Source organism: Crotalus tigris, unplaced genomic scaffold (assembly GCF_016545835.1).
Source record: "Crotalus tigris isolate CLP2741 ecotype Arizona unplaced genomic scaffold, ASM1654583v1 scf7180000019328.220996217465:2438092, whole genome shotgun sequence".
Taxonomy (NCBI): Eukaryota; Metazoa; Chordata; class Lepidosauria; order Squamata; family Viperidae; genus Crotalus; species Crotalus tigris.
The window spans coordinates 1635493-1662012 of record NW_024097488.1 but is presented as its reverse complement, the minus strand read 5'-3'; the positions used below and the strand labels follow the sequence as shown (position 1 = coordinate 1662012).

Genomic DNA, 26520 nt, shown 5'->3' with positions numbered 1-26520 from the left:
AGTAAATGTTAGTATAGATATACAGATATACAGAGCTGCTCAGTTTAACTCTGCTTTGGGGGACTTCCGGTCTTGAGCCACTCAAAACATGATAAAAAGTTGCATTGCTTTTACTATCTAGAGAACATGCACAAATCCAAAGACCACAGACATCATTACAGATAATCAGGCATAGTAAATGAATGACCATTAGCATACAGAAAAAATAAAAAATACCACTTTAGGATGAAATGAATGGAAACATTATGTCAGTTTCACACACTATTCTCCCAACCATTTTCATTAAAAGAAATAATATAGAGAATTTATTATAAAAATGATAGACAATCAAAAAGTCTTAGTTATTTCTTCCAAATTTAATTCAAGTTTGCCAAATATCTAAATGTATACAGAGAGGTTTGATATTACCACATCGCATCAGACTTTTCATTAACTTCAGAAAAGAAGAGCTTATAAAATTGTATGTTTTTTAAATTAAAAAAAGAAAAGTGTGCTAGATAACATTTGCAGGCATGGCTTTATAAAGCATTTGACATGATCTTATGAGAAAATGTTTGCTTAGAGAGTAAGGAAGCTGTGTGTGATGAAAATAAACAATTAAACCACATTTGAACCATGCTTTTAAGTATGTTTTAACATGTTAAATTTAACATGTTAAATCAGGTGTCTCAAGCTACACTTCAACCTTTCTGACCTACCTTTAAATATATCAACACAGTTTAATAAAAAAGAGATAATATTTTACTGGAAAAACAACTTGCCAAGTACTCATAGTATGGCTTTTACACATTGTACCATACATATTGCATATTGCTCACTGGGGAATATTATATGGACCAGTAAGAGAATTTTTTAAAAAGCTGGCCATGTGGAGATTGATTTAAGAACAGCTAACTAATGCTGTGTTCTGCTAGCATTTTCATTTTGTAAGGAATAACCAGAAATTGTTCCATGAATTATCACTTCTTCCGTGTTGTTCATGAGGCATTTATCCACTAAGCCATTACGTTGGCCATTACATTGGCCAATTCCATCTTGGGGGGAGGGGGCGCTTCAAATATTTTCTTAGTTCAGAATGAATAAAACTTGATAGATGCATTAACACCAGAGTTTGGGGGCTTGCTGAGTTCAACAGAGCATACTGATTCTTTCTGGTTATTCCAATTAAATCCTTCTCAACAAAATTCTCAGCAAGAAATGCATTAAGAAAAATGGGAAATTTTGTATCCAAAAATTTTGAGAGCTGAAAAGTGTGCTTGAAGGTCAAACTGCATAGGAATAGAATGTATTTCCAACACAACAGTGAATTCTGGAGATGAAGAGCTTGATATATAAGAGAAATATATAATATACCTAGTCTTGAATTGATTGACATATTATGACATGAGCCTCTGATATTTGGACTAAAGAATTACACATCATTTTTGTTTTATTTTAAAATGGCAAGCAACATTTTAGCTGTTGTATATTATGGCATATCTAAAATGAAATACCCTTTAAAAAAAATTGGAGCATGCATTTAATTAGCAGAGTTGCTTCCCTAGAAGTATTTAGATGGTTACACAATTTCATTTTATACCTCCTATTTCTTTTAATGTTTGCTTATGATCTCTCATAAACCAGCAGAAGCAGGTCAGACAGAGAGTTAATATATGTAATCTACAATTTGTGCTTGTTTTAAGATACCAAAGAGGAAAATATCTGTCCCATCCCACCCCAAAAACAGTAAGCTATGAGCAAGGATCACAAGATAGTGATTGGATAAAGAATATTTGAAAGAAGCTAATGCTGTCTGGCTCCCCACAAGAGATGCCCATGGTTTGAGGATTAGTAAGACAGTCTGACTTCCTTCAGGAACAAGAGGGAATGTTTCAATTTCCATAGTTCTTTCAGCCTTACAATCTGGTTACATTCTGCAAGTGATCTCTTGCACAAAAGAGTACCCCCATGAAATGATAACTTAAGAGGCAAGAAGCAGTAACTTACAGCATATACTGGTATTGTGGCAGCATATTAAGATTTATTAAATCATGTGTCTTTCTGGGGAATATATTTAGAATATTATTGATTCTTTACGATTCTCTTCTCTTGCTCTTCATTTTGATGCAACAACATTTTCATGGCCAAAGATAAATCTTTGACAAATTTCAATATTTCAGACATCTAGACAATGACTTCCTGCGGAGTTAGCAATATTAAATGTAAATGAGAATGGTGGGAAACTACACTAACTCACCAAAAAATACGTAAGGTCATGACTCCTTAAAATGGACAAAACCTTTCACTTCACACTTTTCTACTGCTTGTATTACCAGTTATAATTCATTGACTTTATAGATTTCAGGTATACTGAATCAAATTTTGCATCAAAGCCCTTCAGAACATGACAAAGCCTATTGTTATTAACTTCTTGTACAAGATTTTGAGCTTTGAGTTACTTTCACTATTTTTTAAAAAAATCTATTTTCAAGGACTAATACAATGCAATAAGCTTGAACTTCCAAAAACACTTAGTGAAATCTGACATTTGGGAAAAGTTTAGGCCAAATATAAATATAATAACAACCACTACAAACATGTTGTTTTATTTCATCAAATTATGGCATCCTGCATGAGTTGTTGCTTTTTCATTCCAATTGAGTTTTATAGATGTCTTTGTGAAAAAAAAACAGACCCTTGAGCATATGGCCAAATGAGTGCCTTGTAAGCAATGTGGTATGTATATTTTAAAATTGAAGCATTTGCTTGAACAAAAGATCACTTTATTGGACAATGAGAAAAGTTCTGAACTGGACCAGGTAAGGATCTTGAGTGATTTCAGAATGGATGTGGCCACTGATATATATTGCTGTAATAATCTGACCTCTGTGGAACTCATCAGAAGTGTCTATGTCAGACTGCAATCCACTCCTATTTTCATTGCTAGTATGAACAACAGGGAGACCCTTAACATATTTACTTTTCAAAAAGGATGAAAGAAAGATTTGCATGGGGATGGGGATGACACTAGTCAACAGATAAAGTTCCTATAGAAGCAGTAGGCTTAGCTACAGTTACCAGTCTGAACAGCTGTAGCTGCAGGCAGATGGAACAATATTTGGTCAGACACTAGCAGCTGGCTAGCATGTTTGGCTCTTGCTGTTTCTCTAGTTCCAGGCAACTCAGCTTGACTTACTTCTTCTTTGCATTGACATTTCTGCAGACCCAGTTCATGCCATCCTTTAAAGACAGTAGAAAAAGAACAGTAGGTTAGACAAAATAGGTAACCAGATCCTGACAAATTTTCTCTTAGATTGGTTTGCAAAAGCACTTTTTCCGTCTTCTCTTAGTTCCCTCTACTACAGGTTGTCCTTGACTTATGATCACAATTGTACATTGACCACACAAACTTACAGCAGCAATTCCAGCCTCCCCCCCCCAATGCAATTGTTAATCAAGAATCAAGGGTCTTTAAGCGAATATTCATCCCAATCCAAGCAATTCCAGGCTTGGTCCTTCCAAATCCTGAATCTCAGTAAGGTAAGACACTGCCTGCAACTTCCCCCCCACACCTATTTCTCCCATCTCTGTTCTTTAAATGGCTTGCACCTTGCTTAGCAGTACGCCAAGCAGCCCCATAATCATATGGTTCTGGGGCTGTTTGCCATGTCCTTGGAAGCCTCAGGTGTACCAGCTCGATGAGCACCAGCCCACACCAACAGCAAATGCTATCAAGCATTCATTTGCCCAGTTGCCTTCTCTCCCAATTCCCTGCAATGACTTTTCTCCTTTTTTGTCCATCTGCCGCAGCCAAAGCAAAAGCCCCTTGCTGTCTCTTGCAGACCCAGCTTCTTCAGCGAGCGTTTCCTACACATGTCTTCGAGTGCTCTCTTTGTAAATCTCACTGTTCTTAGAATGCTGGACTGTCTCTGTAAAGCTGCCCTGCCTTCAAAACTCTATGCTGTGTTCGTAAAGCTGTGGTGCCTTCAGCAGCTTTTAGAAAGCAGTGCAGTTTTATAAACACAGTGCAGTTTTACAAAGACTGTATAGTGTTCCAAAGGCTTAGTAACATATAGAAAACATGTAAAAAAACATTTGCCAAAGAAGCTAGATGAAAAAAGAAGACAGCAATGATGAGAAACCACATAGAAATGGCTGTACTGTCCTTATGTTATGCAATATATTAATACACAAGCATGAATGATTTTTGACAGATGTTAAGATGAGAAATAGAACTTTTGTTTAATATCTCTGGTATCAGGACCAATATATACCATGTACTATTGTACATACATTATATACAATAGTAAGGAATGCATCTCGCTATACAAGCTATTGTTGAAATAAGCTGCAGACGCAGTGTGTCTTCTGGTTGTGAATGGCCCTCCAGAATTCCAAACTTTAATGATCATAGATTCAATGAGCAACGAATCAATCAGAACAAGCACAACAATCCATAATTCTGGTGGAAGACGGGAGTAACTGAAACTCTATCAGATAAACCCTCATTTTAAAGATAGGCCTGACAACAGCACTGTTTCAAAAAGATCATAAAGAAACATTAAAGTAGCATTATGATAAACTTATGCAAGAAATGTGAAATCATACCAGGTGACAAATTCTCAACACTTTATATGTGAATAAGCAAAGGTGTAATTCTTAAAAAGGCTGAAAATTTGCCACCATAGAATCACTAAACACAAAAGAAAAAGATTAAGAAAATGTGTTTTTTGTGCTTCTCTATTTAATCAAAATTATGGCATATCACTGGCACAATAATGCTTTGTGACTCTTCATTGTCAATGTAAGATCCCAAGCCATAGTAAGTAGCCATATTACTTCCTTACTATCAATTTCCAGCCAAATGTTTAGTTTTGTGGGGAGGGTAAACTTCTATGTACTTTGGGAGGGCTCAAAGGGATACAAAAAATGTTGTCGACCATGTTTGGCTCATTCATATTTATATAATAAAATACTGATATCTAGTCTGGGTATGTTTGGCTTTTGAACTGCTTTTTCTAAAATGAACTACAGTAACATAGGTTAAAAATACTGCCTGAATACATATACTTTTACTAATAAAGAACACATTTGTACTGAGTAGTATATCTCATGATGTGGATGAAACCCCCTTGAGAAAACTCTATTGCCACAATTCCTTGCACATTCACATTTTCAACTCCATTTTATAAATCCTCATTTATATATTACAAGTATCAGTATGAATTAAACTGATACTTATTCTGAAGTATAAGGGAGATCCAGCTAGCGTGATTGTCTGTCTCCTCAGTTCACCTCCTTAAATAGGAAGAACCAAATCTGCTTACAGTAAAACTCTCTGACATTAGGAAGCATGATTACTGTAATGAAAGCTATTTTCTCAGCTATGGCAATGGCTTCTCTTCACTGACACTCATGAGGGTAAAACAGGCACACACCCATATCCAAAGCATCTTGATTATAACTTTTCATTGGGTAATCAATGAAAATCAAACCAACTTTTCAAAAGTGTATTGGTACACGATCACAGCAGATTCCAATCTTAATTAATATTTTTAGTTAAGGAAACTCATTTTAAATAATTTTCTAAATGTACAGAATTTATTCATTATAATGTAATCTCAATCATCTTGAAGTCTGTAATCTTCCTGATTTTATACACTACAGTATCACCTAGAAAACTAATTAAACTAACCTTCCAACCTCTACATTTGCTACAATAATCTTTTTTCATATTATGCCTTGGGGTTAAGACAAAGTTCCCCCTATTAATATATTATCCATACTCTTCAGTTACCTATCTCTCACCCCAAAATCAGCTCTTAACTTCCTGTGTACTCTCCCTCTCCCATATGACATAGTTACTATCCTATCATTAAATTCTATATATGGAATCTCTGGGTACTTTCTTAATGTCATGAGTCAGGAGTAAAATATCTAACAGTTCAATTGTACATATTTTTAAAAGAAGTTAAATTCCCTAAGCTCAGTTTGATTTATTTCATCGGTAAATGAGTTCAGAATTGCAACACATTGTTGCCTGAGAAGCCAGAACTTCAGTTCTTGATACTAAGATCTGATTATAAATTATTAATTTTAAAAGAAAAACCACTTAGGACATGCCAGAATCTCTTCTTAACTACAGCAAATAAGTGTCAGTTATTCCAGATGGGCATATTCCCAAAAAAACAAGTAAACGACCGCAACTTAAGTAAAATGGAATTTTTTCCCCCAAAAGATTTGCACAACTATATGCATTTTCAAAATGCACTTAATGGACTTTTTCTGATTAAGATCAAATGATGAGGCTTTATTCTTTGTTAACAGATAAAGAATAAGATATAGGATGAAGAGATTTTTGATTGAAATGTTAAGTTACTGAAATTGCTTGTACTTTTCTTGATCAAAGAGGAAGTCTATTCTATTTTTTTCTAGGTTTTTTTCTATTTTATATATATATATATTCTCTCTTTTTCTTATCCCCCTTTTTCTGTCTGCATTTTTATCTTTTTGTCTTTTTTATATTTCTCTTTGCATTCATTTTTTATCTTTGTATTTTTAAACTTCAATAAAATTATTTTCAATTATTATTCAGCAATGATATATCGCGTTCCTTAGCCATTTCTAAAGTCAGTTTCTATTATTTATTTTCATAGCAAACCTTTAACAAGATCCACAAGGAGTTAGGTCAAGGGTAGATGGCAGGAAAAGCTTGTATCTCATTTTTCATGTGGTTCTGTGTGATTTATACACCACAATAATAATATACTGTATTTATAAACACTGTATTATTTTTTTCCGTAACAATAATGGTGATACTGCTATAAAGTTTTTTATATATATATACTTGTACAATAATGTCATGTTACCTGGTTATATCTTATATATTTTCCCCACACATCATTCCCATGTGTAAACCTGCCTTTTAAAGAAGTGAGAACTATTCCTATGAACTTTCTATTTTTATAAGTTAAAAACAAAACAATCTTGTTTTCATTTTGAGAAAAGAAGGAAGAACAAAAGGCAAAATCCAGGATGAAGTGATTGGACAACAGCATTTTGTGGATGTGAGTGAAAGAAGGATGATCACACCTGAAGGGAGAAGACACTCAAAATTTATATGCAGTTATATGAGAGGCAAATGGTTTTTATATTTAGTCAAATTCTTGTGGGGGAGAAGGCTTAGCTGGGAAGGAAGTAATTCTGCTGACTTATCTTTCTATGAAACTATTTTTAAGCTGCACTGAAAGAAATATCAACATATTTTTACAGTTCACGAATGAAATATTTCAAAAGGCTAGAAATTAAACTAAAATTAATTTTTCACCTAGCTTTCTTTCAAAAAAACTTTAAAAGCTTTTAGTAGTATTGCTGGGTTACAAGATTGTATAGTAGCTGAATTTTAAGCTTGTTTTAAAATCTAACAAAATCTATCTTCCATCCCACCATCCAGATCATCTGTTTTCTTTAAGAAATTTTGAAAACCCTATACAGATACTCCTCGACCTACAACAGTAGTTTTAGTGACCATTCAAAGTTACAACAGCACTGAAAAAAGTGATGTATGACCGTTTTTCACACTTATGACTGTTGCAGCATCCCCATGGTCACATCATCAAAATTCAGGCGCTTGGCAATTGACTCATATTTATGACAGTTGCAGTGTCCTGGGGTCATGTGATCACCTTCTGACAAACAAGTCAAGGGGAGAGCCAGATTGTTATTAACAACTGTGGCAAGAAGAGTCATAAAATGGGGCAAAATTCACTTAACAACTGCTTTACTTAGCAATAGAAATTTTGGGCTCAATTGTTGTCATAAAACGAGAACCACCTGTATACATAATATATTATTTCACATTTTATAGTTTGATATCATAAAATGTGATGCATACAAAAAATGTGGAGCAAATGTATCTGCTTAGAAAATCTGGTAGCATTATATCTGCACAGGGCATGCTAGATACATTGATACCAGAAGAATAATACGTCTGCCTTTGGCATGTAACTTTGATGAAGACAAAATGCCTGTCTGTCTGAAAGATCTATTCCTCATCCATGTTTGATACTAAAGGAGTATTTTTTCAGATAAAGCAAGCATTTTTAATTAGAAATAAAATATTCCAACATTCTACAATGACCAAATGTATTTCCTGTTTAAATTAACTTTGATTTTGGCCTCTTCTAGGTAAAAGCTTTATTGACCATATGTTTTGATTATTGAAGCTCATATTGTGGATGATGGGAGATGTTTGGAATCTAAGAAAACAAATACCAAATGAATGTAGTCATATTTGTATAAATGATTCATAACTTGGAAACTGACAAAATACTAAGAAATGGGGACAGAATGTTATTTACAACAAAGGCAATAGTCATCTTTTTAACCTTGTTTAGGTTAAAAGTACTTCCTTATTAATTATGATACCATACAGAATCAGCAGAAAAACCTTTCAACTCAACAGAAGAGCTTTCCATGTTTTAAAATAAGTAAAGTAATATACATTCATATGATCCCAAACTTCCTCAGAAAATTATTAAGCCTTAAATATGAAATTAATTACAGGTAGTTCACACTTAACAATTGTTCCTTCAGCAACTGTCTGAAAATACAGTGGTGCTGAATGAAGGGACTTATGACCTGGGCCTGGATTAAGGGTTAGGGTCATACAATGAAAAGTTGGGTGGCTGGCAGTTAACTCACCCTTACAACTTCACGGGCACTGCAACTTCCCTCACTTGCCCCCTATTTCTTATCCATCTATGCTCTTAAATACCCAAGAAACTCTGACAACTGGGAGTGAAAAAGCTCTCCCATACAAATACTAAGGAACAAACACCTGGGAAGCCCCAACCCAGCCTTGCTCTAGAGTCCAGGGGAGAGAGAGGAGCACGCATAGCTCCCAGCCCCAGAAAGTATCTGGCTATAGTTGCCAGGATCTTTACATAGTAGCTCTGCTATTCAACGGGCCACCATTTAAAAGGAAGAAAAAATTCACTGGAGTCCACATTGGAGAGGAGTGATGAGTGGCAACAATAAATACCAGAGGGAGGAATTGGAGACTGAGGGAAAAGCAAAAGAAAACTATAGCTGCCATGAGAAGCAGGAGGAAGCCACTCCCACCATAACAATCTAACATTGAGCCAGGAGAACAACCTGTGTCTACCTTTTAGAAAAGACCAAAAATATTTTACAAAGAGTACCATCCAGCATGGAAATCCCAAGCAAGTCTCCTTTTCTCAATGTGCAAAGAGGAAGATGCATGGGGGCAGCCATGTTTTTCTTTCTTTTTCCCTTGGTCCCCGCTTTTTCCTTCTACTGCCTATTTTTGCCACTCACCATTTTCCTCCATCTGGACTCATGATTTTTTTTCACCTTTGTAACTGGAAGCCTGTTGGGATAGCAGAGCCATTCAGGGGAGAGGGAAACCCCCTACCTGCTGGCTAAAGTCCTCAGCAACTGGTCCCAGAAGTTACAACTGCAGCGCCTCCACAGTCATTTGATCAAAATCTGACTGCCTAGCAACTCATCTGTACTTAAGACCTCTTCAAATCCCCCCCCCCATACATACATACTTGCCTATCTCATCTATTTTGGCCTCCTGCACTCTGCAGCCCTGCTGCCCTGTGCTCTGCCACTCCAGCTGACTTTTGCCAAGTTTTTGCTTTTGCTGCCCAGCCTAGCCCTTCACAAGGCAGCTACAGCATAAAATGAGGCTTTCCTCCCAATGTTATATGTGGCAGTTTCTTCACAAAACCTGGAGAAGAAGGCCTTACATGGGCAGCAGTTGTCTTACAAAGAGCCAGGCCTGGCATGGCTCATCAATACTGGGAGCGAGATGATTGCAAAGGTCAGCTGGGGCAGCAGAGGAGAGCAACAGGTGTCTCGAAGTGCAGAGAAACAAGGGTGTTTATGGTTGAGTTTCACAGTCCACTGCTGGGATAGATGGGGCTTTCTGCCATGGTGCCTGACTGAAGAAAAAGGAAGGTATAGAAAAGGAATGGAAATTGGAATAAATAAAAGGTCTTTACTTTCCCCAATATCCCAATGGTTTTCTGTTTGCTAATGAATATATTATGTATATTAATGGAGCTCTATAAGGATCTAATCTTCAGCTTTTGAAATTGCCCAGGCTGTCTTGTTTTGGTCCAGAGTGCATCCCATCTTGACCGGATTCTGAAATTTAACTCAGGGAAAATGGAACTTCATCCTGCATTTTATTTCCTTTCCAGCACACTTTTACTGAGTCCTACTGTCAGCAATCTTATTCTATATCTTGTTGGTGACTCTGCCTAATGCAGTAATGCACAAACATACACACCTATCCTATTAATAGGGCCAAAACAGGATTATAGAGGGACCTCTTACAAATACAGAATGATACGTACGTACTTATACTGCTCACAATTTTACACAATATAAAATATAAGAGCTTATTAAATAATTATTTGTGGCCAAAACAAATTAAGAAGGATGGCTAAATAAAAACTGGTACAATAAAAATATTACTCTTAAAACTAAATTGCAATATAGAATGTATGTTGCTAAAGGAAGCAAATAATTTCTTGAGGACAATCCAAGAAGAACAGGGGCAAAAATATGAATCAGTGTGTGATTTGCGATGGAGAAATCCATCATACATAGAACCTCTCTCTTGCCGAGTGAGTTAAAAATTACATTTGTCCATTATGCATTTGCTTCATAGCTTACACTGAAAACATTGGGATGCAAAATAAGGGGAATGCTTATCTCTTTCAGATCAGTAGAAAAGCCATTCTGCCAAAATAAATACTGTCTCCTCACCGACACGCCCTCTCCTGTCAGGGCTGAACAAGACTGAATCTGCCAGACTCTATCCCGGATTGTGTGCAAGTTCAGACCCTCTGCAATCTCTGCAGCAGGGGCTGCTGTCAGTAAATCTTGTTTATTTGCAAAGATGAGTACTGGAACGCCACTCAGCTTTTCTTCATCCACCAGCTCTGCTAGTTCCTGAAATATAAAGACATTTTTTATAAAATGAACAAGATTTTTTCCCTAAACAATTCTGGAGAAAGCAAGCATTAACACCATAAGCAAGCATTAACACCATAACCTAAAATAAGTTTTTCTAAAATTATAACGGAGTATAGACCAGTGATGGCGAACCTTTTAGAGACCGAGTGCCCAAACTGCAACCCAAAACCCACTTATGCATCGTTGGGGCTGGGTGGGTGTGGCCCATTGGCTGGGTGCGGCCAATTGGGGGGGGGGGTGGCCCATTGGCTGGGCGTGGCTGCGGTGGTAACGGCAGACTGGGTGGGACTAAAAAGTTCAATCAATCAATTCCAACTTTGCAAGATCTTTTTTTTTCCTGCGAGAAGTAGAAATTGACTGGATTGAACTTTTTTTTTTTTGCACATGGCGGCAGAGGCCTAAAGTGAAAAGGTTTTATAAAACCCAGCTGAAGGCCTAGGACTTGTGTGACGGCACACGTGCCCACAGAGAGGGCTCTGAGTGCCGCCTCTGGCACCTGTGCCATAGGTTCGCCACCACTGGTATAGACTAACTGCCTTCAGGGCAACAGCAATGGATCACCAATCCCAATCTTCAAGATACTAGTACTTGTGGAACAGCCAACGTAACCTATACAAGCACACACTTATAAACTGAATTTGCCAGTATAATGGAATATAATGGAATAGCTCTTAAAAACATTTTAGCCTATAAATGCTTCAAATTCTGCAGGAATCCTAAATATAAATAAAGTTTATATAAAGTTTATATAAATATAAACTTTAAAGTTTAATTCAGTTTATTCATCTCTAATATATGGGTCATTGATGCAACTTTTTTTAAAAAAAAGTATAATCTTCATAAGGCAATTTTGACTACTAAAAGGAATACTGAGCATCCCTTATGTATTAATTTATGTACTCATTAAATGAGTGCATTAAAGATTAAATACAAACCAATCCTGCAAATATCATTCTAAACTAAATTAACATTGACCTTAAAAACACTCCTAAAATTAAGGGGCAGGAACCTACAATACAGCATACTCAATTTTCACATTTTCTGTTAATGGCATCAAAAAAGGGAAATAAATGGATGCAAAATGATAATTAGCATATCAAAGATGAACATACACTTTGGATGGTTGGATGCTGCTGAAAAAGTGTTATAATTATCAAAGCCTAATACTTCTAATCACTGCTCGATATAATATGGAGACATTACATAATTCAACTGATGTGAACATTGTATCATAAATCAGAATTTACCAATCACTGCATTAAATTATCAGGAAAATGTTCATATTTTTAAGATGTTACTGCAGAGTCTATATAATTCAGTGTGCAAAAAAATAAAAATTATTTGGGTCAAACTTGTGAAAATTGAAAAGGAACTTTAAAAAATAAGTTCCCTGTTTTCAGCTAATTTCCAAATTTGACAGAAAGCTGTAACTTAAATGAAACTCCATTTTTATTACTATAAGTTCCATGTCAAATTCTGACAAATTTCATTGTACTGTATCCCTACTTTCAAAAGCTGTGACATACTTACTTGACCAGTTTCTTCAAATCTTTTTCTATCAGCACTATCAATGACATAAATCTACAAAGCAAATAAGGAAAATAGGTTTAAAAATTCAACTGTATGATGCTATTTGACAGACAGTATATCTGTAATAACAAGTTTTTGCAATACTAATCTCTCAAAATTAAGTAATTAATGCCTGTTAAAATTAACGAATGTTGAAATGGGAAAAATCTGTCTGGAATAAAATTGTCAGCCCTTTTTTTAAAAAGTGTTTTATAACACTTTTTTCAGCTGTGAGCTGTATCCGAAAAAGCACAGAATCCTTTAGCATCATTAGCTATAGATATATATGTAGGGAGAAAAAATACACAAGTTTTTATTTAATAAGTGATAACTTACTGATGTACCTGTTATCACAAGTTGTGATTACTGGTACATTACAACTCATTCTTTTTGTACTTTGGTTTCTGCCCTCCTTTACTTCTTCTGCCTCTCTGAATACTGTGGGTCTTGGGGGTAAGGGAAAATGATGGGGAAAGCTATGACCGCTGGTGTTTATGACTGCAATCTAGGAGAATTGAGCCCATACTTTAGCCACCACAAAGCATTTAAATGAAGTCTTTCCAATTGTAAGTTAGGATCTCAAGATAGACAACTGTTTCAAACAAATATGTCTTAAGCTGAGAGATAAATGTGAGCCTATACATCCACATTTTTCTGCTATACAAATGGGAACACCACCTTCCAGTTTTTTTCAGATTGAGAAACTATAGTTACTAATTTAAGAACAAATCAGAATCCTAAACTATGTTATGAGGTTCATTTAGGATTCTGGCTTTCTCTAAAGGTAGAAAGTGTTTTGTCCCAGTTTAAAGTTAAAAAAAGGAGGAGAGGAATGATGATGATGATGATGAACTGAAGACTAGTGTATTTAGGACTATGTAGGAAAAAGCAAATGGCTTGTGTTTGTGGGCAGTGTCTTTCAAATGTTGCTTACCGTCCAAACTAGGCTAATATAATCCTTTGAATGTATCCTGTACACCAAGTTTGACAATTATGTCATTCTAGGATGTTTAGTAGTTGCATAACTGGTCATGGGAGCAATATATATACATCATCCCAAAGACAACATTTATAATAATGACATGCTTTTATAGTCCTAATGAAACAGTGGATTAAGCTTAAGAGGCAGCTATGTTTGCAGAACCACTCAACAAGATCCCTGGAGCATCTGTCTGTCTCTAGGACTTCTCATCTAAGTTTACCTTATGAAAAGCACCTCACTAGAATTTGAGAAGGCAGACCTAATGCCAACACCACAATGAACAGCATTGCATCAAGCAGCATAGATATACATTATCAAGTCTCTACTTCCATATCTGGAAGCTTTTTTTGCCAAGCAGCTGCAGGTGTATGTCTGAATATGCAATCATTCAAATATACACACCTTTATTTGTGCATAGCTTCCAAAGAGCACAGGTGTGGGAGACTGAAATATTTCCCATTCAAACACACCTGCATGTTTATGAATGTGCAATCACTTCATGTGTTAAAATATTCTTGGAAGGGCCTCTCACTTGTGCAATATTCTTCAACTCTGAGGCAAGACAGGTTTCTTAGCTAGCATGCTGTCTGTTTACAAAAATCCCTTTAAGGCAAACCAAACTAATGTAGCCTATAATCCAGCTTTCCCTTTACTATAATAGTGGGTTAAAATGAAATAACAAAAGAAACTATGCCTTTGGGTTTAAAATCTCAGTATGAAGGATGTTTGGATAAATCATTTTTGAAAGGAAATTGTTATGTATAAAAAACTGATTTTATATGAATTTGCTCACTGTGTTTGTGTATGAGATGTCAGTTTTCTTTTTGCACTTTCTAAATGAAGGAATTTAAAGTTAAACATTTCTTTGCTTCATAATAGCTGTACAAGAAAGACCAGATTAGAGTTTAAAAATCAGTATCTAATTAAAATCTTTATCCTTTATAGGATAATTAAATTTGCTAGGATACAATATATATTGTTAATCACATGCTATTTTGTCCATATAGAATCTTAGCATCTATTATAGTCATACTTTACTTGAATAGATCATTCATATGATGCTATTGCATGGGAATATGTTCATTTCATTGCTACTAATTTATCAAAAAGTAGCATCCTAAATGTAATAATAAACTTGTACAAAATCAGCATAATGTCAGCAGTGAATTCCTTTTATGATCTAGAGAGTCTTTCGTTGAAATAAAAAAAATTCTCCAGTCAGCTTTCTTCAGCATTAAATTTTTATTCATCAATCCTTTGAAAGACTGTCTCCATTATTACATATATTTTATATTTAGTTGTTTGGACCATCCCAACTGCTCTTCTTTTCTACATGTTTAAATATTTTAATGAGTGGCTTACTTTTTTAAAATCAATTTTGATATATTTAATTGAAAATAGTATAAATATCAGCAATTATTCTAAAATTTACCTTCGCTACGATTGAAAAACCCAACTAATTGAAATGATGCAGTATTACAGCTCCAGACTGAGGTTGTTAGCCACTGATCCACTAACAGCCCTTATACTTTGTTATAAACTCCCTACAGCAAAATATTACCCTTAAGTTGAAATCAGCGGGCAAGGATACAAGTGTTAATATTCCCAAGGAGGGTGGGAGCAGATCAATAACAACATAAGAATAAATTCTGCTGCAATCAGGCTGACACTGTCAGCAAAACTCTAATATTAGCAAACTGCTACTACCATAGCAGAAATTGCAAAGTAGAGGGCAGCAAATCATTTATCTACTCCATTTCTCATATGATTTCAGGCAATCTAGAATCTGTAGATTGACAACACTTTTATATTTTGAGCATTACATTTTCCAGAGAGCTAGTTAGTTTGTTGGTTATAATTAAAATATGCGACTCAAGGAATTTAAAAACCAGTATATTTATTACAGTAAAGCTTTTATAGTTATACTTCATTTCATTAGATGCATAAAGCATTATTCTGAGGGAAGATTGTACAAATATTAGTACCTGGAAGGAATAAGAAATAGTATATCTGAGAAAAATAAAATTCAGGACATGCCAATAATGGTACTTACCTATTAAAAATGACCATTTAAAAAAAAAATTTGGCTGTGACATCAGATATGCTTGCCTAGGTGAATTGATCTACACATACAATTTAAAAACAACTTTTTTGTCCATTATTGTATGATATTATAAGACATTTTCACCTGAACCCAGATAAAAGCATAGCTTACTTTATGTTAGCATATTCAACCACAATTACGGTATATGTAATGCATGAATCTGGATCTGTGGCTCCCCTAGCTTCCACAGGAGACACTTTCCACTGAGCAAAGCAAGGGTTTAGCAGAAGGATGTGAAATAGAGTTAGTTCAGGAATAGTATTACTGCTAGTCTAGCTTCCATGTCACCCTAGTTAAGAGATTACTTGAAATCAAAGAGGAAGTTATGAAAGATTCAGTTGTTCCCTATCTGGGGACAGTGGCACCAGCCCCAGTTGCCCACTTCATTTTATTAAGAGAATAATAAAATTATTTAAAATAAAGTAATGAAAAAAGCCAAAAAGCAGCAAGTAATAAATCTTTACAAAGTTGATTTATGGGATTACTGGCAGGTTAGTCCACTATTAATGCTGAATTAAATTCAGTCTTCCTTGTATGAATATGGCTTTCCTCTCTGTTTATTCCATGGTAACAGAACACAATCCCTTAATTACAGCTGAGCTAAGCATAACTAGTTTCGCTACTCCCTTTCCTAGACTCTTAACATCTATCGTCTGATCTCACTGGATTTCCCCCCCACTGAATTATCAGAGAATTCTGTTTGTGCTGCTGCTGCTTTACAAAGAAAAATGTTCACCTCATTCTGACACTGATATACCTATATATATTAACTGGAATGTCTCTGCAGCAAGAAATTGTTCTGATAAGATCTGATTCTTGGAAGTCTATGAGCTCTCCATTCATGCCTCCTCTTCACCAGGGTACAGAATTGATGTGGTTTTATAAGTGGCAAGTGCCTCTTTTCCCTGCATTACTCTTCATTCTTGCTTAGAAATTTTTGTTTGTAGAAAGTCTGATTTTAAACTTTCTAGAATAGCTATAGATTGCAGTCGTTATCCTTTGGTCTTCAAATTTATGGTGACTTGTAACAAATAAATGCTTTGGTAGTTTTCTGCCTTTCTGGTTCCAGGTAGTCCTCCTTAACAACCATTCACTGAAGTACAGTTTGAAATAACAACTGCCTTTGAAAGAGTGTTTATGACCTTTAAAGCACTTCTGACCATTGCAAAATACTGAATCCCCCTTCCCCTCCCCCAAGTCACATGATCGTGATCTGGGTGTTTGGCAATTTGTTTCCACCTACAACTGGTTGCCAAGTGCCCTGCAATCATGTAAACATCATTTGTAATCTTCTCTGCTGGCTTCCCCAGAAAGTCACTGGGGAAGCTGGCAGGGAAAAATGAAAGCTGCTGTCATTTGCTGAGAGGACTCATATTCATCTCTGGGAGCTGGATGAATGAGCTCCTGTGAAAAGTTTTCAGCTCCATGGAAGCAAATATGCAGCTGAAATCCTTCTCTCTCTATCTCTCCATGCCTATACAGTACCTGCGGAACTGCGAGAAGAAAAAGATTTTTAGCTCTGTAACTGCTTGGATTTTGGCTGCCAAAATCCAAGCAGACATGTGGCTGAAATTCTTCTCTCCCAGAAACTCTGTCCCTGTAGAGCTGCAGGAAGCATCATACTTGCCGAGTTGCAAAGAGCTCTGTGCCTGTGTAACTGCAGGGAAAGAAGGATTTTTAGCTCCATGTCTGCTTGGATTTTGGCTGCTGAAATCCAAACAGGCAAGGGGCTGAAATACTTCTCTCCTACAGCTTTGCAGGCACGAAGCTATAGGGAGCTCAGTGCCTGCAGAGCTGCCAGGAACTCCATTTTTATGGAGCTGCAGGGAGAGAAGGATTTTTAGTTCTGTTTCTGCTTGGATTTTTGCTGCCAGTAAAAATAAGTGGGTTGCTTTGCACATAGTAGTGGGGCAGGGAGCAAGCAGAGCAGACTAAGGCCTCCCAGGTCTGGCAGGGAGTAAGCTGAGGCCTCCTGGGCCTGGTGGAACAGGGAGCAAGCCGAAGCCTCCTGGGCCAGGCAGGGAGCAGGCCAAGATGTCCTGGGCTGTAGCAGCCTTGTATCACACTGCAGCACACCTACAACTTGTGCTCAGTCTGTGCTTGGACTCCCAGAGCCACACACACCACTGAGACACCCCTGTGCTCCATTTAAAAAAATGTACTATTGTTTAATGGCCACAACTGGAAGATCCAGGATTGTAGTCATTGAGTGAAGCAGTTTGCTTCACTCAAACAACTGAGATGCTGTTCCCAATTGTGGTTGTTAAGTGAGGACTACCTGTATGTTTTCTATAATAAAAACATAGATTGTCTCTTTATCTCTGGATATTACTTGGTGCTTTATGCATGTTTTAGGCAGTAGTGAATCAATGAGTAACTTTGTAACTGATGGTAGCTTCTCCTTTTAATATTCAAGAAGATATGAACTATCTGCCAGTTCCCAAGAATAATATGGGCTATCTGCAACACCAACTCTGGATTCTCCTGCTAATCTGGTTCTGTGAATATCTAGTTTTCTACCTAAAGTATTTTTTTATAGCAAGATAATAGGAATGCCACATTAGATAAGCAACTATTTGTTGGCCTCAATTTTCCAACTGTAATAGGAAATAATGCTGCCTTATTTTAAAGGACTGTTGTCACAAATATTACAATGATAATTAACACAAATTTGAGAACTTAAAAAGTGAAGGGTATGTGGTGGTGGTGGTGGTGGAAGAAAGTTCCCAAATATGATATACAAAAGATACCAAAATGGGAACAGCTCCTTAAAATGTTCCTTCCATATGTGAAATAGTTGCAATGGGAAATATTTCATCTCTGTTTTATATATTCAAGAAAAATTATGGGTATGAATGAAAAGATCCCACATCATAATTCAATTCATTCTTGTCAATCTGAAATATCACATAATTTCAAACAGAAGGCAATATCAAATAAAACTATCAGATGGCACATGGATGAGTTAAAGTAATTAAAAATAAAAAGTTTTAAAGATTTCATAAATTGACATATGCATACTTGCTTTGCAAACAGGACCTCCTGTCTACTACAAAATAAATGGAGATATTTAGCAGCAACATATCTTAAATTTAAAGTCCCTGTATTATTTCATATACCATACCATATATCCAATGCTTACCAGGATATCAGTGTTCTCAAAATAATTTCTCCAATATGGCCTGATTTTCCTTTGTCCACCAATATCCCACACATTCAGCTTGAAACCTTGGGCTTGCACACTTTTAATGTTAAAACCCTATAATAAATAAAGTTAAAACAAAAAAAAAAACATGAGTGGATACAGTACTTGGCTATAATTTCATTAGCTCATGTTACTCCCAGCTTATATATCTCAACCCTGGAAAATGTAACAAGATAAAGCCTATATTGCTATTTAGATGAATTGATTGTAGGCAAGGTGAAGGATTTATTTATTTATTTATTTATTTATGAGACTTATATACCGCTTTAAGTGCAAGCACTCTCTAAGCGGTGTACACCAGTAAGCAATGTATATATATATTTACATTGCCCCCAACAATCTGGGTCCTCATTTTACCTACCCCGGAAGGATGGAAGGCTGAGTCAACCTTGAGCCGGTGAGATTTGAACCGCTGACCTGCTGAACACAGTCAGCTAAAGTGGCCTGCAGTACTGCACTCTAACTGCTGCGCCACCTCGGCTCATAATATATAGTAGCCTTGCCTGTGCCGGGATCTATTTATGTCAAAGTTAAAAATATATATGTGCAGCTTATAAGAAGAAAGGAGGGGCACACTGGAAAGTCAAAGAATAAGCAAATAAGGAGAAAACAAAATGCTTCTGTTCTGAAAGGCAAACCCAATGGGCAGGTTAATCAGAAGCAAAACTCTGAATTTGACTTCACAGAAGAAAGATGGAAGCACCAGCTAAATTTCTGAAAGACCCATTTCATCAACTGAAGCTCCAACTGAAAGGGCATGCAGCTAGAAAAATGAGAAGTGGTGCAGACTGGCCACAAGCTGCGGTGCAATACAAGGGATGGGTTCTAAGCTTGGAATCTGAAAGCAGGTTTTGCTTCCAGGCATGGAAGGATTTCATCAATAATTGCTTACAATTTAGAGCCAACATACAAATCTCTAGCACCACCTGCTGGCATTTCTGAGATGCTCATAATTGGATATCAGTTGAGACTTCGCTTGTGCAAAATCAAAACAACACCCCCCACCCCCACCCCAGAGCTACATTACAGGCTACTCTTTTAATGAATATATTACATACAATATATGCACTCTATATATGGTAACAGTAACATATGAATACAGGTAGACCTCAACTTACAACCATTCATTTAGTGACCATTTGAAGTTACCAAAGCACTGAAAAAAATGATTTACAATAGTTTTCCATGCCTGCAACAATCGCATGACCAGAATTTGGACCCTTCGCAACTTCGGACCCTTATGACAGTTGCAATGTCCCGGGGTCATATGATTACTTTTGGCGACCTTCTGACAAAGTCAATGGGGAAGCCAGATTCACTTAATAACATTCTTACTGACTTAACAACTGCAGTAATTCACTTAACAACCGTGTCAAGACAGGTCGTAAAAGGTGGCAAAAGTCACTTAACAACCATCTCACCTTGCAACAGAAGTTTTGGGCTCAATTGTGATTGTAAGTTGAAGAGAACCTGTATATAGCACCAAACAGTGCTTCTAGACCAGGGGTAGGCAACCTTGGCTCTTAGTCTGGGAGTTGAAGTCCACGAGTCATAAAAGAGCCAAGGTGCCTATTCCTGGTCTAGACCAAAGGCTCTTCACACCATTGCTCAAAGGTCATTTTGTAGCCATTCTATTTTTTTCATTATGAATGGACTTTCTGGTGAGAAAAAAAGAGAATCTGCTGCAAAGACACAAGGAGAGTTATAAACAGATGATGTTGTTAAGATCCCCTTAAATTATGTGAATAAGGCAAAATGATTGGATGATAATCTCATAAACCACACAATGGCACCTTTAAGTGGCAGGGATTGTAGAAACATAAAGTTGGAAAGAGCCACTGAAGACTATCCAGCCCAACCCCCTCACTGTTCACTACAGGAATCCCAATTAAAGCATCTCTGTATGAATGAATGTCTAGCTTCTGCTTGATTATATCTAATGAAGGGGAGCCCACCATCTCAATGGTTATGATTCTACTGTCAAACTGGATTTACCAGCTCCTGGGCACATTATACCTTCTGTTTCTGAAAGAGTTTAACAAAATTAAAAAGGAAGCAGGTATTCTTCAAATCAAAGAGCTATCTTAACCTTTATTTCCCATAATGACCCCAAATGCCACATAGCCTTTTTAAACATTGCTAGAAATAAAACTAGTGATTGCCTTTGTAACACCAAACTATTTGTAAATGTGTTTATCTGCCCAGAAATTTTTACAAGAGTAAACTAAGCTGGGCTTTATAATGAGTATCCTAAACGCTTGAGAAGATTGCAGGGAATAACCTCATCAGTCTACTTTCTGAGAAACAGTTGTATGTGGGCATGTGGGCATGCCACTATCGCTATAGTTGTATCTATATCATAATAGATTGCTTTTCTTTCTTAGATCATCTCCCACTGCTGGTTTCATGGCCTACTGACTATTCTGGATTTCAAAATCAAAATTAAAATGTGGGATGCTGCCATAATTTTGAAAAACAAATTGTGCAGCTTGAAAGTGATTCATGACTATTTGTACAACCATACCACTGAAATCTGGAAAGGGAGTTGCACACACATCCAATGTAAATGTATTTTTGGAACTCTGCCAAACATCAAGATGTAGTCTTATATTTAATCACAGAATATTTGCTGTATCAGTAGTATCATCTTTCCTTACCTGGGTTGGAGTGATATGGGTGATATCTTCAGATGCTAGTTGTTTCAAAAGTGTGGTTTTGCCTGCATTATCCAATCCCAGGAGCAGGATCCTAACCTCCTGGTCTGGTGCACTCTTCAATTTACGCAGAATTGATAGCAAGCCCTGTCAGTCAAATAGAGAGGAAACTTGCCATTTTAATTATCCTCTCCAAGACCTATTTTTGGAAAGTACATATGCTATTCCCAATATATACTAAATACTGCACGCTAATAAATTATACTGTTCCCTAGCTACAGATTCATAATATAGAATATATGATACAAAAATCAGGGAGAAACTATCCCCTTAATGGATAAGATTAAAAAGAAGTATTATATTGTTTTAAAATAAAATAATTAAGAACAAACACCAGAAACAAATTTAATATTTAATCTTTTCAAAATAAAGAAGGCCAAAATGGAGATTGTTGTATATAGAAAAACCATATAAATTTTCTTAATAACAATGCCATATATAACAATCAACACAAGAAAATGGAGATTTTGTAAGAACATTAATATTTAACAAAGGGACTAAGGAAGTGAACAAAGAGAAAACAATTAACATTTTGAAAAAGGTAAAGGTATGAAGAAAGAGGCTATAAAAGTCTATTTATATACAGTACCAGAAAACCTGTGACCTGTTAAATCAATCTTTCAGACATATTTCCTTGTCAGATGCCTCAATGCCTTCAACAAGAGAATTTCTAATATACTGCCTTCAATGGAAAAGTTAGAATACAATCAGAGAGGGATCTTGCAAACAGTTCCTGTTGCACTATATAGCAGAGTCAAACATCAGCATGGGAAAAGGTTCATGATATTTTGTATCATGGCATAAGCTGTCTTATGAGCATTTTTATATTATAAAATGTTTTATAAAATTTGACAAATTTCAATTCCACAAGAGTCATGGGTCCTGGTTTTTAGACACATTCTATTAAGTTAGTCCTTCTGAGGTACCTTGGTTCAAAAATTCAAACATTGTTGCCTTAAGATGCACTGTTTCTCCCAGTTAAAGGTTAGGGGAATGAGAATTTTAGAAGTGTGTATATATGTGTGTGTGTACATATACAGACAACAGAGGAAAATGATGAAGAGAAATGTATCATCAATATGTGTAATTTATAAATAATATGACATTGCTAAAGGTTATATTTTTAAGTAGACTAAACATTTTGTTTTTGCTTGCAATCTGATCCTTTAAAATCAACTGATACCAATGGCTAACAATAGAAAAGAACACACATTTTAAACATTATAGAACAACCTTAGACAGTAAAAAATGAAAATAAAGTGTCTGCAAAACCAGGATTCTGGTCTCCCTTGCAGTCAGAATACGAGCAAGCATAGAAGAAAGCCTCTCTACATTCCATGCTCTCAATGAGTAGAAAAACATTCCTAGCATATCAGTCCAAAGCTTGTCATTAATAGAACTGATGTCAGGAACAATAATGGTTTGGGTTGCCTGGTCTCTCAATCAGGGCAGCAATCAATTGGCTTACCTGCCCATTAGAAAAAAAGTCCAGAGAAGTTAGGGTTCCAGTCTACACTGTGTGCATGAAAGCCTAGTTTCAGCATAACATGAAAAAACTGCTTTCACATCAATTGTTGTAGCAGTGGGTTCACAGTGACATAGACATGTTATCAACAAATAGCAAGTACAGCATCTTTGTTCTAGGGCATGGAAGCTGTGTGCATGGTTTTATGTTATTCCCAACTACTGTCTAACAGTCATTATCTCTCTGAAATTTCACTATCTTTCTCACCTCTCCTTTTACCATTTCTCACCTTCCTTCCCTTCTAAGAACTGTGTCTACATATTCTGTACCTTTAAGGGCTCTATTCCAAGCATTTGATGAAGTGAACAGTGAAAGCATATGTAAAAAAACTATTTGTTAAGGTGTCGAGAATTGCTTTGGCTGCAGTCTAGCAAGTTCTCTAAAATACTGTGAAATAGTTATATTAATGGAATTCAAATTAAAGGATATCATTGAAGGCAATCTAATAGCTTTACTAATAGCTACTCTATTTGGAAATAACTATTGTTAAATTTTTATTCAGTTGCATCCAAAATAATTGAAATATTTTTTTCCTAAATACTAACATAATACATAAGAGCACTTTCCATCTCTTTTCGGGATTCTCGGGCTTTTCATTCTTATCCTTGATCTGTTGATTGGTTTCCTAGCTAGCATCAGAGCCAGAACATTAACTGATCCTGCTATTCTTATCCTACGACTGTGACATCATAATGGAAGGAACTATTAGCTACTCTTCTAAGTGGCAAATCTTTTCACTACAATTTCTTAGTGAAACATCTTCCAGACTTTACAAAAGCTGTCTCTTCTGTGTAGAATTGTGTAGAAAACCATTAGCAATAATATGTAGCTGAGCTGAGGGGTGTCTCTGATTCTGGATTAATTTTTATTTCATTCCCTTCCACTATTTTAATTCTGCCACTTGATGTGATCCTAACTTCTTCAATATGGACCCTAGTTCACTTTGGATTATGACTACACTTCACCCTTATTGCTTCCAAATAGCGCTTGGGGGTTTTCCTGATTCCCTCCTCCACGAACCGGCTGAGTCCTTGGTCGCTGCTTGGAATAAGGCGGCATCAGGGGCGTTAAACCGGATCGCGCCTTTGCGACCTCTCCGTGATTGTGGATCCCGGAGGGCACCTTGGTTTACCGAGGAGCTACGGGAGATGAAGCGTCAGAAGAGACGTCTAGAGCGACACTGGAGGGCTAGTAACTCCGAATCTGACCAGACACTTTTAAGAGCCTATATTAGGACTTATTTAGTGGTGATACGAGCGACAAAATATGTTTTTCGCACTTATTGCATCTGCAGAATCTCGCCCCGCCGCCCTGTTTAGAGTGACCCATTCCCTACTTAACGTTCGGGAAGCCGGGGAGCCCTTACAGGGTAGGGCGGAGGAATTTGTGCAGTTCCTATCAGACAAAATCGCTCGGATTCGGACAGACCTAGACTCCGATTGGGCAGGGCCTTCTGAGATGACTGGGGCAGGTCTTAGCCCAGTTTTATGGGATGAATTTGAGTCTGTGACCGCTGAGGATGTTGATAGAGCGGTGGGAGCGATAAGCGCCTCCGCTTGTTTATTGGACCCGTGTCCTTCCTGGTTGGTCTCGGCTGCCAAGGAGGTGACACGAAGCTGGCTCCAGGTGTTGATCAATGCTTCGTTGAGGGAGGGGTCTTTCCCGCAATCCTTGAAGGAAGCGGTTGTGAGGCCCCTTCTCAAGAAGCCTACCCTGGACCCAGCTGACTTAAATAACTTCCGTCCAGTCTCCAATCTCCCCTTTTGGGGGAAGGTTGTAGAGAGAGTGGTGGCGCTCCAGCTCCGACGGTCTCTGGATGAAGCGGATTATCTAGACACTTTTCAATCTGGCTTCAGGCCCAGCTTCAGCACAGAAACTGCTTTGGTCCCGCTGATGGATGATCTCTGGCGGGCCCGAGACAGGGGTTATTCCTCTGTCTTGGTGCTACTTGACCTCTCAGCGGCTTTGGATACCATCGATCATGGTATCCTTTTGCGATGACTTGAAGGGGTGGGAGTGGGAGGCACCGTTTTACGGTGGTTCTCCTCCTACCTCTCTGGCCGGTCGCAATCGGTATTGGTGGGAGGGCAGAGGTCAACCCCGAGGCCCCTTGAATGCGGCGTGCCGCAGGGGTCGGTCCTCTCCCCCCTCCTATTTAACATTTACATGAAGCCGCTGGGTGAGATCATCAGACAGCACGGGGTGAGATTTCATCAGTATGCTGATGATACCCAGCTATATATCTCCTCCCCGAGCTCTCTCAGTGAAGCGGCTGATGTGATGGGCCGTTGTCTTGAAGCCATGAGGGTCTGGATGGGGGTTAACTGACAAGACCGAGTGGCTTTGGATGTTGCCTCCCAAGGATCATGTTGATTGTCCAGTGTTGACTCTAGCGGGGGAAAATATACCCCCTTCGGAGCGGGTTCGCAACTTGGGTGTCCTCCTTGATCCACAGCTAAATTTGGAACATCATTTGACGGCTGTGGCTGGGAGGACCTTTGCACAAGTTCGTCTGTTGCACCAGTTGTGACCCTACCTGGACCGGGAGGCTCTCCTTACAGTCACTCATGCCCTTGTCACCTCACGTCTGGACTACTGCAACGCGCTCTACATGGGGCTACCCTTGAAAAGTATTCGGAGACCGCAGTTGGTCCAGAATGCAGCCGTGCGAGTGATAGTGGGTGCTCCTTGATACACCCACGTTACACCTATACTCCGTGAGCTGCACTGGTTGCCTATTGGTCTCCGGGTCCAATTCAAGGTGTTGGTTATTACCTTTAAAGCCCTATATGGCTCAGGGCCAGGCTATTTGCGAGACCGCCTACTACCTCATAGTTCCCTTCGTCCGGTTAGATCCCACAGGCTGGGCCTCCTTCAGGTCCCGTCGGCCAAGCAGTGCCATTTGGCGGGGCCGCGGAGGAGGGCTTTCTCTGTGATGGCGCCCATGTCTTGGAACCATCCCCCCCCCCGGAGATTAGGACCGCTCCCACCCTGTTGGTTTTCCGTAAGCTGCTTAAGACCTGGCTTTTCCGGCAGGCCTGGGGTTTATAAAATCTGACCCCTGGATGACTGTTATTGTACTGTTTGTTTTGTCATGTTTTATGGTGTTTTTATTGTTAGCCGCCCAGAGTCCTGTGGGAGTGGGGCGGTTTATAAATTTTAAAAATAAATAAATAAATAAATAAATAAAATAAATATGCTTTTCTCCAATGTCATCACTGCTCAAAATTAATTTAGATTTAGCTTTTAATTATGATATCAATTTCACTTACGGTAATTATATTTATTTGATCCCATCAGCATCTCAAAATGGTATACAAGGGAAACTCACTTTATTTTGTTCTCATGAAACAATCCTGATGTAGATTGGACTGAGAAAGAATGACTGCTTAAAGACACTTAGTAAGTTTCCACAATAAGGTTGGATCT

At 37.5% G+C, this 26520-nt stretch overlaps 1 protein-coding gene across 4 annotated transcripts in view; it reads right to left on the bottom strand.

The window, feature by feature from the left end:
* Window positions 1–335: 335 nt before the first annotated feature.
* ARL3 (ADP ribosylation factor like GTPase 3) overlaps window positions 336–26520 on the bottom strand; it is a 31134-nt gene continuing 4949 nt past the window's right edge. For 3 of the 4 annotated variants that reach the window (XM_039361692.1, XM_039361688.1, XM_039361689.1), the window contains exons 2-6: window positions 21510–21653; window positions 18790–18906; window positions 12523–12573; window positions 10783–10968; window positions 336–3219 (exon numbers count right to left, since the gene is read on the bottom strand). In XM_039361692.1, the coding sequence (XP_039217626.1) occupies window positions 3172–3219; window positions 10783–10968; window positions 12523–12573; window positions 18790–18906; window positions 21510–21653 (546 nt within the window). In that variant the 3' untranslated portion in view covers window positions 336–3171. Of the gene's footprint in view, window positions 3220–10782; window positions 10969–12522; window positions 12574–18789; window positions 18907–21509; window positions 21654–23636; window positions 23694–26520 lie in introns of those variants that run through there. The other variant, XM_039361690.1, reaches the window with a different exon arrangement.